At 46.1% G+C, this 14,320-nt stretch overlaps 3 protein-coding genes, 1 pseudogene and 1 gene segment (V, D, J or C); all 5 read left to right on the top strand.

Moving 5' to 3' along the window:
- LOC123587584 (immunoglobulin lambda-1 light chain-like) overlaps positions 1-14,320 on the top strand; it is an 876,584-nt gene that overhangs the window by 796,267 nt on the left and 65,997 nt on the right. The window lies entirely within an intron of this gene.
- Positions 1-14,320, top strand: part of LOC123587589 — a 511,389-nt pseudogene that overhangs the window by 444,516 nt on the left and 52,553 nt on the right.
- LOC123587586 overlaps positions 1-14,320 on the top strand; it is a 1,001,573-nt gene that overhangs the window by 944,514 nt on the left and 42,739 nt on the right.
- Positions 1-14,320, top strand: part of LOC123587588 (immunoglobulin lambda-1 light chain-like) — an 824,513-nt gene that overhangs the window by 772,341 nt on the left and 37,852 nt on the right. The window lies entirely within an intron of this gene.
- Positions 1-14,320, top strand: part of LOC123587590 (immunoglobulin lambda-1 light chain-like) — a 577,236-nt gene that overhangs the window by 533,571 nt on the left and 29,345 nt on the right. For 7 of the 27 annotated variants that reach the window (XM_045457504.1, XM_045457501.1, XM_045457506.1 and 4 more), the window contains exons 1-2: positions 5,588-5,714; positions 5,986-6,269. The exons of 3 other annotated variants lie outside the window; for them this stretch is intronic. In XM_045457504.1, coding sequence (XP_045313460.1) covers positions 5,669-5,714; positions 5,986-6,269 — 330 coding nt within the window. In that variant the 5' untranslated portion in view covers positions 5,588-5,668. Of the gene's footprint in view, positions 1-5,587; positions 5,715-5,985; positions 6,287-9,786; positions 9,793-13,343; positions 13,352-13,614; positions 13,618-14,320 lie in introns of those variants that run through there. 17 more of the 27 variants (XM_045457512.1, XM_045457500.1, XM_045457511.1 and 14 more) reach the window with 7 other exon arrangements.

Below are 14,320 nucleotides of genomic sequence, written 5' to 3'. Positions count from 1 at the left end.
AAGATACACAACCATGGACTGAGACACAAAATGGGTGCAATGTCACTTCTACCTCCCAAATCTTGCACAAGAATCTTTCCACACCCACCCTACCAATAAATATAGACAGAAAACTATTCTGGGAAATACAGTTTCAATGCTGTCAGTTAATAAACCACCACAGTCACCCATCATCTACATTGAAATCTATCCACATCCCCAGAAACCACAGTCTGCAAATAAAGAGAATATCAGTAGCCATGCTTCCACCTAATATGATAAAAATATCCAGTGAACAATTAAAAACACGTTCATCCTTTCCCCTAAAGAGGATACAAAATACCTTTTTCTCTACTAGCAATATTTCTCATTGTCCCAGCTAATTTGATATCCTATAACTTCATATTGATACATAAAGTTAACTATTGTGAACATATCTGATGCTAGATGGTAATAGTATGACCCAGGAGAACAAAACAGAAATATAGGATTAATATGTATCCAAACATATTCATGTCAACATAAGGAAGAAACACTTGTTCCTTCTATTGTCCTCATTTCTGCCACTACATGTGGTCAGTGGTGTCTATAATTACATCTTCACCACCCACTCCAGATTCCCCTTCCCACAACAAATACCTGAGAGAGTCGTCATCCCTGCCAGTTGCGATGACCAAAACTCTATTCTGGAACATTCACCCATTACCAGACCTGCTGAATTGGAATGTGCTGATTTTTTTTTTTTTTTTTTTTTTACTGTAATCATAGTCCCAGATAATATTAGGGGATCTCCTGAGTCCATACATAAACCTGCTTCCCCAATTGTGTAGGAGAGACCCAACTGCCCCTTGATAGACATCGGCATCACCAACCCAGTGCCCCCTACTTTTCCTGGTGATTCACTGCCAGAAAGACACAGGAGGGGCCATGGCACCCTCTCAACCACCAGTACAGAGCAGCCAAGATCCCGCTGGGTATCATCCCATTCACGACACACAATCCATGTGGCTGATGAAAAAGTCTGTTCCTAAATCATTTTTTCCACATCATTACAGGGTCTACAATCTGTATCAAGCTCAGTTGATGAGGACAGGACAACTAAGCCCAAGAACCAGGTGACCTAGTAGGACCTGGGGAGACAAGGAGAAGAAGTGAGATGTTCCAGGGTGGCCCAGACCCCTGGCCTGTGACACTCAGTGAGCACAGTCCCCTGAGGGGGGGTGGGCCTTCACAAGATGCAGCTGCAGGCGCGGCAGGTCTGGGTGGGGACCCGGGCATCTGCATGTGGAACAGCTCCCAGGTGCCTGTGGTGCTGATCCTCCCAGGACCACACTCTGTGTGGCCTTACTCCTGCTCCCTGGCTGCTCCCAGCACAGGTGAGGGGCCCACAGGGAGGCACAGTGTGCAGCACAGGCACCCTGCTCTCTCCCACGCAGGGTCCCTGGGGTCAGGTGCTTGCCCTCACCTCTGTCCAAATTGCTCCCTCCCCTCAGTGCTAGACCAGTCACTTCTGACTCAGCCTCCCTTTCTTCCTCCAGGCCCCTCCCCTCTCCTGTCTTAGGAGCTCCATGCCTCCCCTGACCTGAGGCTGCCTCCATCCCTGTCAGTGGCCCTTGGGAAGCCCAGGATTCCCTGCTCTAGGGGTAAGCTCAGGCATGAACATGCATCTTGGTACCAGTAGAAGGAAAGCCGGGTACCCAATCTGGTACGCAGATATGAGCAATCATCTGGGTCTGATTCTGAGGATGCAATTTAAGGACATGGCCCCCTGAGCATGACCAGGACCAGAAGGGCCAGGACCAGGCTGTCCATTGCTGTGTCAGCTATCATGGCAGCAGAAATGGCTGGCAGTGACTCACAGTGACACAGAAGGATGGGGGATGGGACACAACCCTCCTGTCACAGCCTGCCTCTCATTCCCACCTGCCCTCTGAGCAGCTGTTGGTCAGGCCTTAGGATCAGGTATTCTCCCTGGTCCTGGACTGACCCTCCAGTGTGGGAGAATCCAGTAAGTTCTCTGTGCTCTGGTCTGTGTTTATCCTAATGAACAGAGTTGGGGGCTATTCTGACTATTTGGATTGTAATTGAGTATTATGGTTGATAGTAAAGATTTGGGGTTTCATTAAATACCACACGGGTCCAAGATGTAATCACATGTTACTCAGGAGGGGAGACAGCTGTCCCAACAGCACAGTCCTGCGGAAACTCCTCCTCTCCTTGGATACAGGCAGCCTGCACGGGCCACAGGGGCCATGTGTACTCGCTTTCCTCAATGAGGCATCCCCACATCCGGAAGGACTGCCTGATGCTTCATGAAGAGGGGACCAGGCCCCTGCTGCCCCAGGCCCTTCCTTAGATTTTGCACAAACTGTGGAGGAAGTGCAGCCGCCATCTTGGATCCCATCTGGGGACTTTCTCCTGGCACCACTGTCCTCCCACTGCCCCAAATCCCATCACCTGCACCAGGCAGGTCCGACCCTTAGCTCAGGACTGACCCACAGGGACTCACACCCACCCCCAGGCTGACCCTGTGTGGTGGCTTTGCCTGCATTCCGGTCCCAGCTGTCATTCTGAGGGAGGAGACCTTATCCAAGACATGAATAAGTTTTTTTCATAAATTGAATTTCTCTTCACAAATCTTTGACTTGTGGTTTTGAAATCAATTTTTAGAGCAATTTCATGAGGTCAAAACGACAGATGAGGAATGTTTTAAGAGGGAAAGCAGATGCTTCCCCAGTTTCCACTCCTGGCTTGAATCAGAGCAATACCTTCATGGGAGTGGGGAGACACAGGACAGAGAATCATTTTCTCCTCACAAAAGCATCACAAGTGCAATTGGAATATTTCCTCTAAAATTTATTTATTACTTATTGATATGAGGAACTAAGTAAAAAGATAACTTTTGGTGGGATTCCCTATGACTGAAATGATATTTCCAGGGAATTTTCAGGTTAAAGGATCATGAACGGGTCACTATAGAGTTATTCTCCAGAGATTCTCACCATAGGCTTTGCCAACAACATGACTTAATGGGCTGGCACGTCCCTAGTCCAGGTGGCCCCATGCCAAGTGTAGCAGAGCTCCCCATAGGCAGCTTCCAGATCTGAGAGGAAGAAGCTGTCTCCTTCAGGACCTGGAACATTCTGGCTGAAGTTGTTCCACATCCCCTCTCAGCCTGCGCAGCCTTCCTCACCTGGTGCAGGTGACTGCTGCTGCCTGGCACCTGCCAGCCTCTGCTCTTCTCTCTGCCTCTCAGGGACTGGGGACCTGCAAGCCTCTCCCAGGTTCCCTTCCCTGTCAGGTGCACCCCTCCCTCATGTTCCTGTTCAGCTCAGCCAGTCTGTGGGGCGTTGGGGAAAACAGTGCTAGGTCATCCACATGGGACAAAACAGGAGGACAGGACAAGCGACACGTGTAGCACCCTAGTCTCCCTGTGGCTTTTAGGTGTGTAAGCAGGGAGGAAAGGGACAATAATACTGCCCTGCTAATAACCACTGCCCTCAGCCCCCAGGTGACCTAGGAAGTTCCCAGGCACTGAGCACACTTGTGTCAAACCTGTTCCTACCTCAGCAGCCTCCTCCTGTTCGTGCCTAGCAGGTGGCCTAGAGGACTTGACTTATTACCTGGAAATTGCCTCTTACCACACCTGACCACACCCTCTGTGCCCAGAATGCTCACCTTAGGAGAAAACTCCATATAGTCCCTGAACTGGGTTGGGATCCCAGGTCCTTCAGGTTTGTCCCGTTCTTTCAGATCCTATATCCCCCTGCCCGTGCCTACAGAGGGCATGACTGGGCTCCTCCCACACACATTCCACTGCGTGTTTCTCTTCCTGACTTTAGCAGGGCCAGAGTTCCCTCCTCAAGAGGGATCTATGTCTAGATCATGCAGAATTCCTACGATGCAATGTGAGTCAAACTAATGTGGGTCTGAATAAATGTCTGTCTCTGTTTTGGGGGCATTAGTCCCCAGGCACCCCACCACACATTATCCCTGTATCTGCAGTTGACACCAAAAAGAGCCACCCTGAGTCCTGGGTCCCCCATGTGACACCACCTGTGTGACCTCCCACTACCTCAGAGACAGATGCAGGGATGCCTCAGTGAAACCTGTGCTCTCTTCCTCCAAATGAGCCTGTTACATTTTCATGGGTAATCTAGGCCCCTCATGTAAGAATGCAAGGCGAGCTGGGGCACCTCGGTGGCTCAGCTGGTTGAGCATCCGACTTCAGGTCATGATCTCGAGATTCATGAGTTCGAGCCCCACATCGGGCTCACTGCTGTCAGCCTGTCAGCACAGAGCCCGCTTTGGATCTTCTATCCCTCTCTCTGCTCCTCCCCTGCTCACACTCTCCTCGAAATAAATAAATATTAAAAAAAAAAAAAAAAGAATGTGAGGCAAGTAGAAGCCACGCATAGAAACCTCATTCCTCACTGTGGCAACAGTCCATGGAGCAGGAATCAGGACCTGAGCTGTAGGTTATGAATCTACACTTTACAAAGGAAGCCTCTGCAATCCAGCAGCCATTTGGAGTGGCCCCCAGGGGGCAGCAGAGATCACCTGCCAAAACCACACGTAGATCCGGCCCCTAACAGGCAAAGGGGTTTAGTAAGCAGGACCTTCGGGACAATTGTTCAATTATTTGCCATTTGTCTATAGTGTCATCCTTCACTCTCACGTTCAAATTCTTCAGGGTATGTATGTGTTGGGTCCTGCTCATGAAGACACTGCCTATTTAACTAATACAGGTCCAGGCATTTTGTCTCCCACCAACCCATGCCCTAGCTCACCCTAATGAAACAAAATGCTGTCACTGCCCACAAACACCCATCCTCCCTAGGATCACACGTTTCCCCTCCCTCCCCTGTGCTGACAGACTCAACTGCTCCTCCTTCTTGGAAGTTCCTCCCACCTGCCCCCTCACCTGTCCCTCCACTCACCTCCCTCAAGGAAGGGGGAGGGGACTGGAAAGTTCTGTTCTTCCCTATTCCCAGTGCCTGCAACACAGTGATTTTCTCTGTAAGCTTTTTTCAACTGAACTTATACATTAAGATGTTTGCGACATGTTTTTCCAACAACTGAAGACAACTTAATTATAGTAAACATTCCCTTGAGCAGTTACTAAACTTTAAAGCCCCCTCTCATTATTTTATACCACAATCATTTCTTTGGCCTCTGATCTGACACCAAAATGGGGATGCTGAGTCACAACCTCTATGACCCGCTGCAGGAGCTCATGGCTCAGAGCAGACATTTACAGCACCATGATGGTTTTGTAAACTCCATGTACTCTAGACAGAGGATGAATTTTATTTGGGTTCTGTGGCCAAAAGCTGTGATCTGGGATAGGACCCTATACCTGTGTGAGCCTTATAGCGTCACCTATAGAATGGGCTCAGAAAATACAGACTCCACCTTTGAGGTCTCAGTGGTCAGACCAGCCAAGGAGTAAACCCAGGACATTGAACTGGGAGGGAGATACCAGCCCCAGACTATGGGACAGGGCTGCCCCTCCCCTCTCTGTGTCCCTTAGGGCAGAGCCCTTCTCCAAAACCACAAAGCTCCACAACAGCAACCCCAGAGGCCCAGCTGATTTGCATAAGCAGCAGGTCTCTCCAGCAAGGGGATAAGAGATGCCTGGAAGGAACTTTGCCCAAGGTCTTGGTAGCAGAATCAGCGCCTCTCCACCATGGCCTGGACCCCTCTTCTCCTCAGTATCCTGGCTCACTGCACAGGTGAGAGGTGTAATCCCCACTTGTGCTCACTGGTTCTGTGTGAGCCCAAAGGGGATGGTCCTGACCAGAGAAAGGGGTGGAAAGAATCTTATTTGTTCAAAGGATCCTTCCCACCAGCCAGTCCCATAAGCTCCTGGGGCTAAGACTTATAAGAGAGGGTACCCTGGGGGTACAGAGAATCCCTGGGGCTCAATGCAGGCCAGGCAGCTTATGGGATTTCCCAGAAATGGGTCCTTCATCTTCTAGCCCAACCCATTTTTCTCTCTTGCAGGTTCCATGGCCTCCTACGTGCTGACCCAGCCCCCGTCAGTGTCAGTGAACCTGGGACAGACAGCCAGAATCACCTGTGGGGGAAACAACATTGGAAGTAAAAATGCTTACTGGTACCAGCAGAAGCCAGGCCAGGCCCCCATGCTGGTCATTTACTATAGCAGCAACCGGCCCTCAGGGATCCCTGACCGATTCTCTGGCACCAACTCGGGGAACACGGCCACCCTGACCATCAGCGGGGCCCAGGCTGAGGACGAGGCTGACTATTACTGTCAGGTGTGGGATGTCAGTAGTGATGCTCACAGTGACACAGGAACACAGGGAAGTGAGACACAAACCCCTTCCCCATCTGTATCACACTCTCCTCCAGCCTCAGCGGTCTGACCCAGGTCCCCAGACCTCCTATCCACCCACGCTTCATGCAGCACCACCAGAGGATATATCAGGGTTGATCTGGGGGCTCTTGGGATTTTTTTTGAGCCTGAGTATGTTTGGGAACAGAGGACCTGAGTGGAAGGACAAACAGAAAGAAACATCCATCCGCTGCTCCTTACCCCTCCATGTCCATATGGCGGTCATGGGCCGTTCCTTCACCCGACTGACGAATATTAGAGGCCTGAATTTCTCAGCTCAGCTGAGCTCCAGAAGCCCTGCCACCATGACAGCTGGGGATTCTGAGTGGAGCACACTAGTGCAGTATTCACTGTGGTGTCACCCCCCTCCTGGGCTCACACATGCACCCACCTCTGCCTGGAGCCCCTGACAGCTCACAGGGGTCCTCCTCACTGCAAAGTGCCCTTGGATCAGACAACTGCCTCCCCAGGTTTCTGCCCCTTCTCAGAGAGGTTCAGGTGCATGCTGGCCTGAGTGAATGAAGGCCCTGCCTCAGGTTCAGATGTCCTGAAGGTCTCAGCTTTAGAGCTCCCTGCAGAGATGGAGGCCTCATCTGATGTCTCACTGCACGTGGGTCACTTCTCCTTCTGCCCAGTCTGACCTTCCTCCTCCTTCCAGATCTCCTACACATGTACTTCTCCATCTCAGAGTCTGATTCCAGGAACCCAATCCAGGTTGGCCAGCATCCCCGACAGGGTCTTCAGGGACATGAAGAGGCTACTATATAAACACATAAAGCTCCGGTTTGTCCCCAAATCCCCAATATATGTGTCAAAATCCCCAACAGATTAGATTGTTCCTCGTATTTTTAAACAATGAGAAAAGATGCAGACACACTAGGTGCTCTGGGTTCTGACAGACAGTTGAAGGGTCACATCTATCCTGATGGTGAATGAGGGACATTGGGGCAGTTGCCTCCTCCTACAAAGTGACCAGAAGATACACAACCATGGACTGAGACACAAAATGGGTGCAATGTCACTTCTACCCCCCAAATCTCGCACAAGATTCTTTCTTCACACCCACCCTACCCCAGAATACAGACAGAAAACAATTCTGTGAAATACAGTTCAGTCTGTCGATGTTGACACATAATAAGCCACCACAGTCCAACCTCATCCACGTGAAATCCACCCAATCCAGGCAAACCACAATCTCCAAATAAAGAGAATATTGGCAGCTTCCACGTGATGTGACAAACTCTCCAAACTATCCAATGAAAAATTACCAACATGTTCATCCTTTCCCAGGAGTATACAAAGTATACTACTGTCTGATGGTGGTACTTATTTTTGTCCCAGCTGAAATGATATCCTATAGCTTCATATTGAGACATAAAGTTAACTATTATGAACACATTGGATGTTAGATGATAATGAGATGACCCAGGAGAACAAAACAGAAACATAGGATTAATAGGTTTCCAAACATATTCATATCAACATAAGGAAGAAACACTTGTTCCTTCTATTTTCCTCATTTCTGCCACTACCCTATGGTCAGAGTTATGTCTATAGTTACATCTTCACCACCCACTCCAGATTCCCCTCCCCTCAGCAAATACCTGAGTTAGTCAGTTGGGTCCCTGCCAGTTGAGACGACCAAACCTCCATTCCGGAACATTCACCCATTATCAGACCTGTTGAATTGTATTGTGGTGAGGTGATGACTACAGTCACAGACCCAGGGAATATTAGGGGTCTCCTGAATCCGTACATCCACCTACTACCCTCATTGTGTGGTAGAAAATCCCTTACCCCTTGACAGTAGCCAAGAATCACCCCAGCCAGTACCCCCTACTTTTCCCAATGACTCACTGCCAGGCAGAGCCAAAGGGTTCATGGTGCACACTCAGCCAGCAGGGCCGTGCGATCAAGCAAAGCACAAAGTCCCAAGGATGACAAGGGAACATTTAGTTGATGGCTCACTGGGGATAACAGTGACTGCTGCTACTTGCACTCCCACCCCAATTCCTAGACCCGTGAATCCCAACTAGGGGAGAAGCAATACCATATACGTCTAATACATGACAACTGAAAGTACATACAGAGTCCCAGAGGACATGGCGTGAGCCCTGTGTGCTATTGCCACCACCCAGGTGGCAGCAGAGGTCACTTGCCTAGCCACCTGGTGATGGAGTGGGCCTGGTATCAGGGCTCCTAACATGGCAGGGGGAGCTAGTAACCATGACCTAAGATCTGAAGGAAAAGGTATCTTCCTTCTTAAGTATCATGCTTGACACTGATGTACAAAATCCTTTGGCTCCTTATTCCTCTGATCCAGATCTTGCAGTAATTATTTCTTAGGCACAGATCTGGGACTTCAATCTCCTACATACACCCCAGTGGTGTTACAGCTCTCTTAAGTCTGCAAAGCCCCCAGGACGATGGGACAAGATGGAGGAACAGCATGGAAGTTTTTTGTGTGTTTTTGTTTTTGTTTTTGTGTGTGTGTGTGTGTGTGTGTGTGTGTCTCGTCCCTGAAATACAGCAAGATCAACACTAAACCACCCTGCAAACCTAGAAAATTGATTTGAGGATTATCACAACAATCTGCACAACCTGAACCAGAGAACTTAGCAGGTACGTGGAGCGAAGAGGTGAACTGGGGGAGAAGCCATGGAGGGCAGGGGGCTGTTTTTGTTTGTGGAGAGGGGATGGAGGCGGGGGGTGGGGGAGAATACGGGAAAAGTAACCCCCCCCCCCTGCAAAAGCAGCTGGAGAGAAAGTGGAAAAGTGGAAACAGCCGCAGGGACTGAACCAAAAAGGGAGACAGGAGAGGGTTTAAATTCCACTAAGACTCTATAAACAGGGGGAGTGCAGAGGCTGAAACTCTGCAGCTCGACACCTGGTGGTGCTCTGGTGGGAAGGACGAATCCCCAGGAGCAGACTGAAGTCCAGGTGTCTTCGGGACACACGGGACACACGGGAGAGGCAGTTCCCCTGCTGGGAGGGCTCCCCACAGGCAAAGACCCCAAAGGATCCTGAACAACAACCACATTCGCTGGTGCTGGAACAAGGTTGTTGTGGGTGAAGCCTGGTGACAAATTTGTGTTGTGATTTTCCATAATCCCTGAAACACTGCTGCTACACTATCTCGCGAACTGTTTCTGGGGTGGGCTGGCATTCACCCACAGTCTCTGGGCATCACCAGCAGCACGGTCTGCAAACATTCCTGGGGGCAGCCGCACCTGGCCATTGCTCAGTGAAACCCTCCCCCAGAGGGTCTGAGTGGGTCAAAGCCGCAGTCCCTCAGAAGCGAGGGGTCAGGAAACACAGCCGCATCTGAGATAAAATGCAGGAGGGAGGTGCCGTGTGGCAACCTGACAGCTTGGTCACAGACAGTGTAAAAGCAGGGAGTGGACGGAAACCAGAGACAAAGGAAGGGTGCGCGACTGCCAATCAGGGAGAACAGAGTTCTAATACTAGAGACTGGGGGTAGCTGGGTGACGCCATTTTTGCCCCTCCTGCGCAAGCACATACACACCTACAAGCGCCACAATAATCCACCCCAGTAAGCTAAGCAGCACCATCTAGTGGAGAATGGAGCCATTACACTAAGCCTCGCGCAACTGGGCCAACCTTGCTCTTCAGGAACACAAGTCTCTCCACCTGCTTAGTTTACAGACTATAAAGTGTTTCATAGTTTGACATCTAGGGGAAGACAATGTGATTTCAATGGTATTTCAGTCTGTTCGCTGGTCCATCTATTCAATTTTCTTTTTTTTTTCTTTTTCGTTTCTTTTCTTTTTCTTGAATAGGGAAAGAGAGAAAAATGTATTTTTATTTTCAATTTTTATTAAAAATATTTTTATTTTTTTCTACAATATTTTCTTACTTTTTTGTAAATTTTTCAAATTCTGTTTTACTGCCATCATTTCATTTTATTCTATTTCATTGTATTCATTTTCACAGGAAGTTCATGACCACTAAATTACCCTGCAAGAAATTTTAAGGGGGACTCTCTGAGGGAGAAAAGACAAGGAAACAAAAAAAGACCAAAAGCAATAAAGACTAGAAAGGACCAGAGAACACCACCAGAAACTCCAAATCTAAAAGAAACATAATGGCAATAAACTCATATCTTACAGTACTCACTCTAAACGTCAATGGATTAATGCTCCAATCAAAAACATAGGGTAACAGAATGGATAAGAAAACAAGATCCATCTATATGCTGTTTACAAGAGACCCACTTTAGACCTAAAGACACCTTCAGATTGAAAGTAAGGGGATGGAGAACCATCTATCATGCTAATGGTGGACAAAAGAAAGCCAGAATAGCCATACTTATATCAGACAATCCAGGCTTTAAATTAAAGACTGTAACAAGAGATGAAGAAGGGCATTATATCATAATTAAGGAGTCTATCCACCAAGAAGATCTAACAATTGTAAACATTTATGCTCCAAATGTGAAGGCGCTCAAATATATAAATCAATTAATCACAAACATAAACTCATTGATAATAATACCATAATAGTAAGGGACTTCAACACCCCACTTACCGCAATGGATAGATCATCTAGAAGATCAACAAGGAAACAATGGCTTTGAATGACACACTGGACCAGATGGACTTACCAGAAATATTCAGAACATTTCATCCTAAAGCAGCAGAATATACATTCTTCTCCAGTACACATGGAACGTTCTCCAGTATAGATCACATGCTGGTACATAAATCAGCCCTCAACAAGTACAAAAAGATTGAGATCATACCGTGCAGATTTTCAGACCACAACGCTCTGAAACTATTAGTCAGCCACAAGAAAAAATGTGGAAAGATAACAAATACTTGGAGACTAAAGACCATCCTACTAAGGAATGAATGGGCTAACCAAGATGTTAAAGCGGAAATTAAAAAGTACATAGAAGCCAATGAAAATGATAACATCACAGCCCAAAACCTCTGGAACTCTGCAAAGGCAGTCATAAGAGGGACGTATATAGCAATCTAGGCCTTCCTAAAGAAGACAGAAAGATCACAGATACACAACCTAACCTTACACCTTAAAGACCTGGAAAAAGAACAGCAAATAAAACCCCAAACCAGCAGAAGACAGGAAATAATTGAGATTAGAGCAAAAATCAATGCTATTGAAACCAAAAAACAAACAAACAAACAAACAAACAAAACAGTAGAATAGATCAATGAAACCAGAAGCTTGTTCTTTGAAAGAATTAACAACATTGATAAACCCCTAGCCGGTTTGATCAAAAAGAAAAAGGAAAGGACCCAAATAAATAAAACCAAGAATGAAAGAGGAGAGATCACAAGCAACACAGCAGAAATAAAAACAATAATAAGAGAATATTATGAGCAATTATATGCCAATAAAATGGGAAATCTGGAAGAAATGGACAACTTCCTAGAAACATATACACTACCAAAACGGAAACAGGAAGAAATAGAAAAGTTGAACAGACCCATAACCAGTAAAGAAATTAAATTAGTAGCCAAAATCTCCCAAAACACAAGAGTCCAGGGCCAGATGGCTTTCCAGGGGAATTCTACCAAACGTTTAAGGAAGAGTTAACACCTATTCTCTTGAAGCTGTTCCAAAAAATAGAAATGGAAGGAAAACTTCCAAACTCTTTCTATGAAGCCAGCGTTACCTTGATTCCAAAACCAGACAAAGACGCCACTAAAAAGGAGAACTATAGACCAATTTCCCTGATGTACAAGGATGCAAAAGTCCTCAACAAGATACTAGCCAGCCGGATCCAACAATACATTAAAAAAAAGTATTCACCACGACCAAGTGGGATTTATACCTGGGATGTAGGCCTGGTTCAATATCCGCAAAACCATCAATATGATTCATCACATGAATAAAAGAAAGGACAAGAACCACATGATCCTCTCAACAGATGCAGAAGAATCATTTGGCAAAATACAGCATCCTTTCTTGATAAAAACCCTCTAGAAAGTAGGGACAGAAGGATCATACCTCAAGATCATAAAAGCCATATAAGAAAGACCCAATGCTAATATCATTCTCAATGGGGAAAAACTGAGAGCTTTCCCCCTAAGGTCAGGAACAAGACAGGGATGTCCACTCTTGCCACTGCTATTCAACATAGTATTGGAAGTCTTAATCCCAGCAATCAGACAACACAAAGAAATAAAGGCATCCAAATCGGCAAGGAGGAAGTCAAACTTTCACTCCTTGCAGACGACATGATGCTCTGTATGGAAAACCCAAAAGATTCCACCAAAAAACTGCTAGAACTGATCCGTGAATTCAGCAAAGTGGCAGGATATAAAATCAATGCACAGATATTGGTTGCATTCCTATACAACAACAATGAAGCAACAGAAAGAGAAATCAAGGAATCAATCCCATTTACAATTGCACCAAAAACCATAAAATATCTAGGAATAAATCTAACCAAAGAGGTGAAAAATCTACACACTGAAAACTATAGAAAGCTTGTGAAAATATTGAAGAAGACACAAAAAAAATGGAAAAAGATTCCATGCTCCTGGACAGGAAGAACAAATATTGTTAAAATGTCAATACTACCCAAAGCAGTCTTCATATTCAATGCAATACCTATCAAAATAACACCACCATTCTTCACAGAGCTAGAACAAACAATCCCATGATTTGTATGGAACCAGAAAAGACCCTAAATAGCCAAAGCAGTCTTGAAAAAAAAAAAAAGGAAACATCACAATCCTGGACTTCAAGCTGTATTACAAAGCTGTAATCATCAAGACAGTATGGTACTGGCACAAAAACAGACACTCAGATCAGTGGAACAGAATAGAAAACCCAGAAATAGGCCTACAGATGTATGGCCAACTAATCTTTGACAAAGCAGGAAAGAATATCCAATGGAATAAAGACAGTCTCTTCAGCAAGTGGTGCTGGGAAAACTGCACAGCGGCACGCAGAAGAATGAACCTGGACCATTTTCTTACAGCATACACAAAAATAAACTCAAAATGGATGAAAGACCTCAATGTAAGACAGGAAGCCATCAAAATCCTAGAAGAGAAAGCAGGCAAAAAACCTCTTTGACCTTGGCCACAGCAACTTCTTACTCAACACGTCTCCAGAGGCAAGGGAAACAAAAGCAAAAATGAACTATTGGGACCTCAACAAAATAAAAAGCTTCTGCACAGTGAAGGAAACAATCAGCAAAACTAAAAGGCAGCCAACAGAATGGGAGAAGATATTTGCAAATGACATATCAGATAAAGGGTTAGTATACAAACTCTATAGAGAACGTCTCAAACTCAACACCCCAAAATCAAATAATCCAGTGAAGAAATGGGAAAAATACATGAATAGACACTTCTCCAAAGAAGACATCCAGATGGCCAAATGACACATGAAAAAATGCTCAACATCACTCATCATCAGGGAAATACAAATCAATACCACAATGAGATACCACCTCACACCCGTCAGAATGGCTAACATTAACAACTCAGGCAACAACATGTTGGCGAGGATGCGGAGAAAGAGGATCTCTTTTGCATTGTTGGTGGGAATGCAAACTCGTGCAGCCACTCTGGAAAATAGTATGGAGGTTCCTCAAAAAAGTAAAAATAGAACTACCCTACGACCCAGCAATTGCACTACTAGGTATTTATCCAAGGGACACAGGTATGCTGTTTCGAAGGGGCACATGCACCCCAATGTTTATAGCAGCACTATCAACAATAACCAAAGTATGGAAAGAGCCAAAACGTCCATCGATGGATGGATGGATGGATGGATAAAGAAGATGTGGTATATATATACAATGGAATATTACTCAGCAATCAAAAAGAATGAAATCTTGCCATTTGCAACTACATGAGTGGAACTAAGGGTATTATGCTAAGCTAAATTAGTCAGAGAAAGACAAATATATGACTTCAGTCATGTGAGGGCTTTAAGATACAAAACAGATGAACATAAGGGAAGGGAAGCAAAATATAAAAC

Source organism: Leopardus geoffroyi, chromosome D3, assembly GCF_018350155.1.
Source record: "Leopardus geoffroyi isolate Oge1 chromosome D3, O.geoffroyi_Oge1_pat1.0, whole genome shotgun sequence".
In the NCBI taxonomy this organism is placed as follows: Eukaryota; Metazoa; Chordata; class Mammalia; order Carnivora; family Felidae; genus Leopardus; species Leopardus geoffroyi.
Note: the sequence above shows the minus strand (reverse complement) of the source record. Positions and strands in the feature narration are given on the sequence as shown.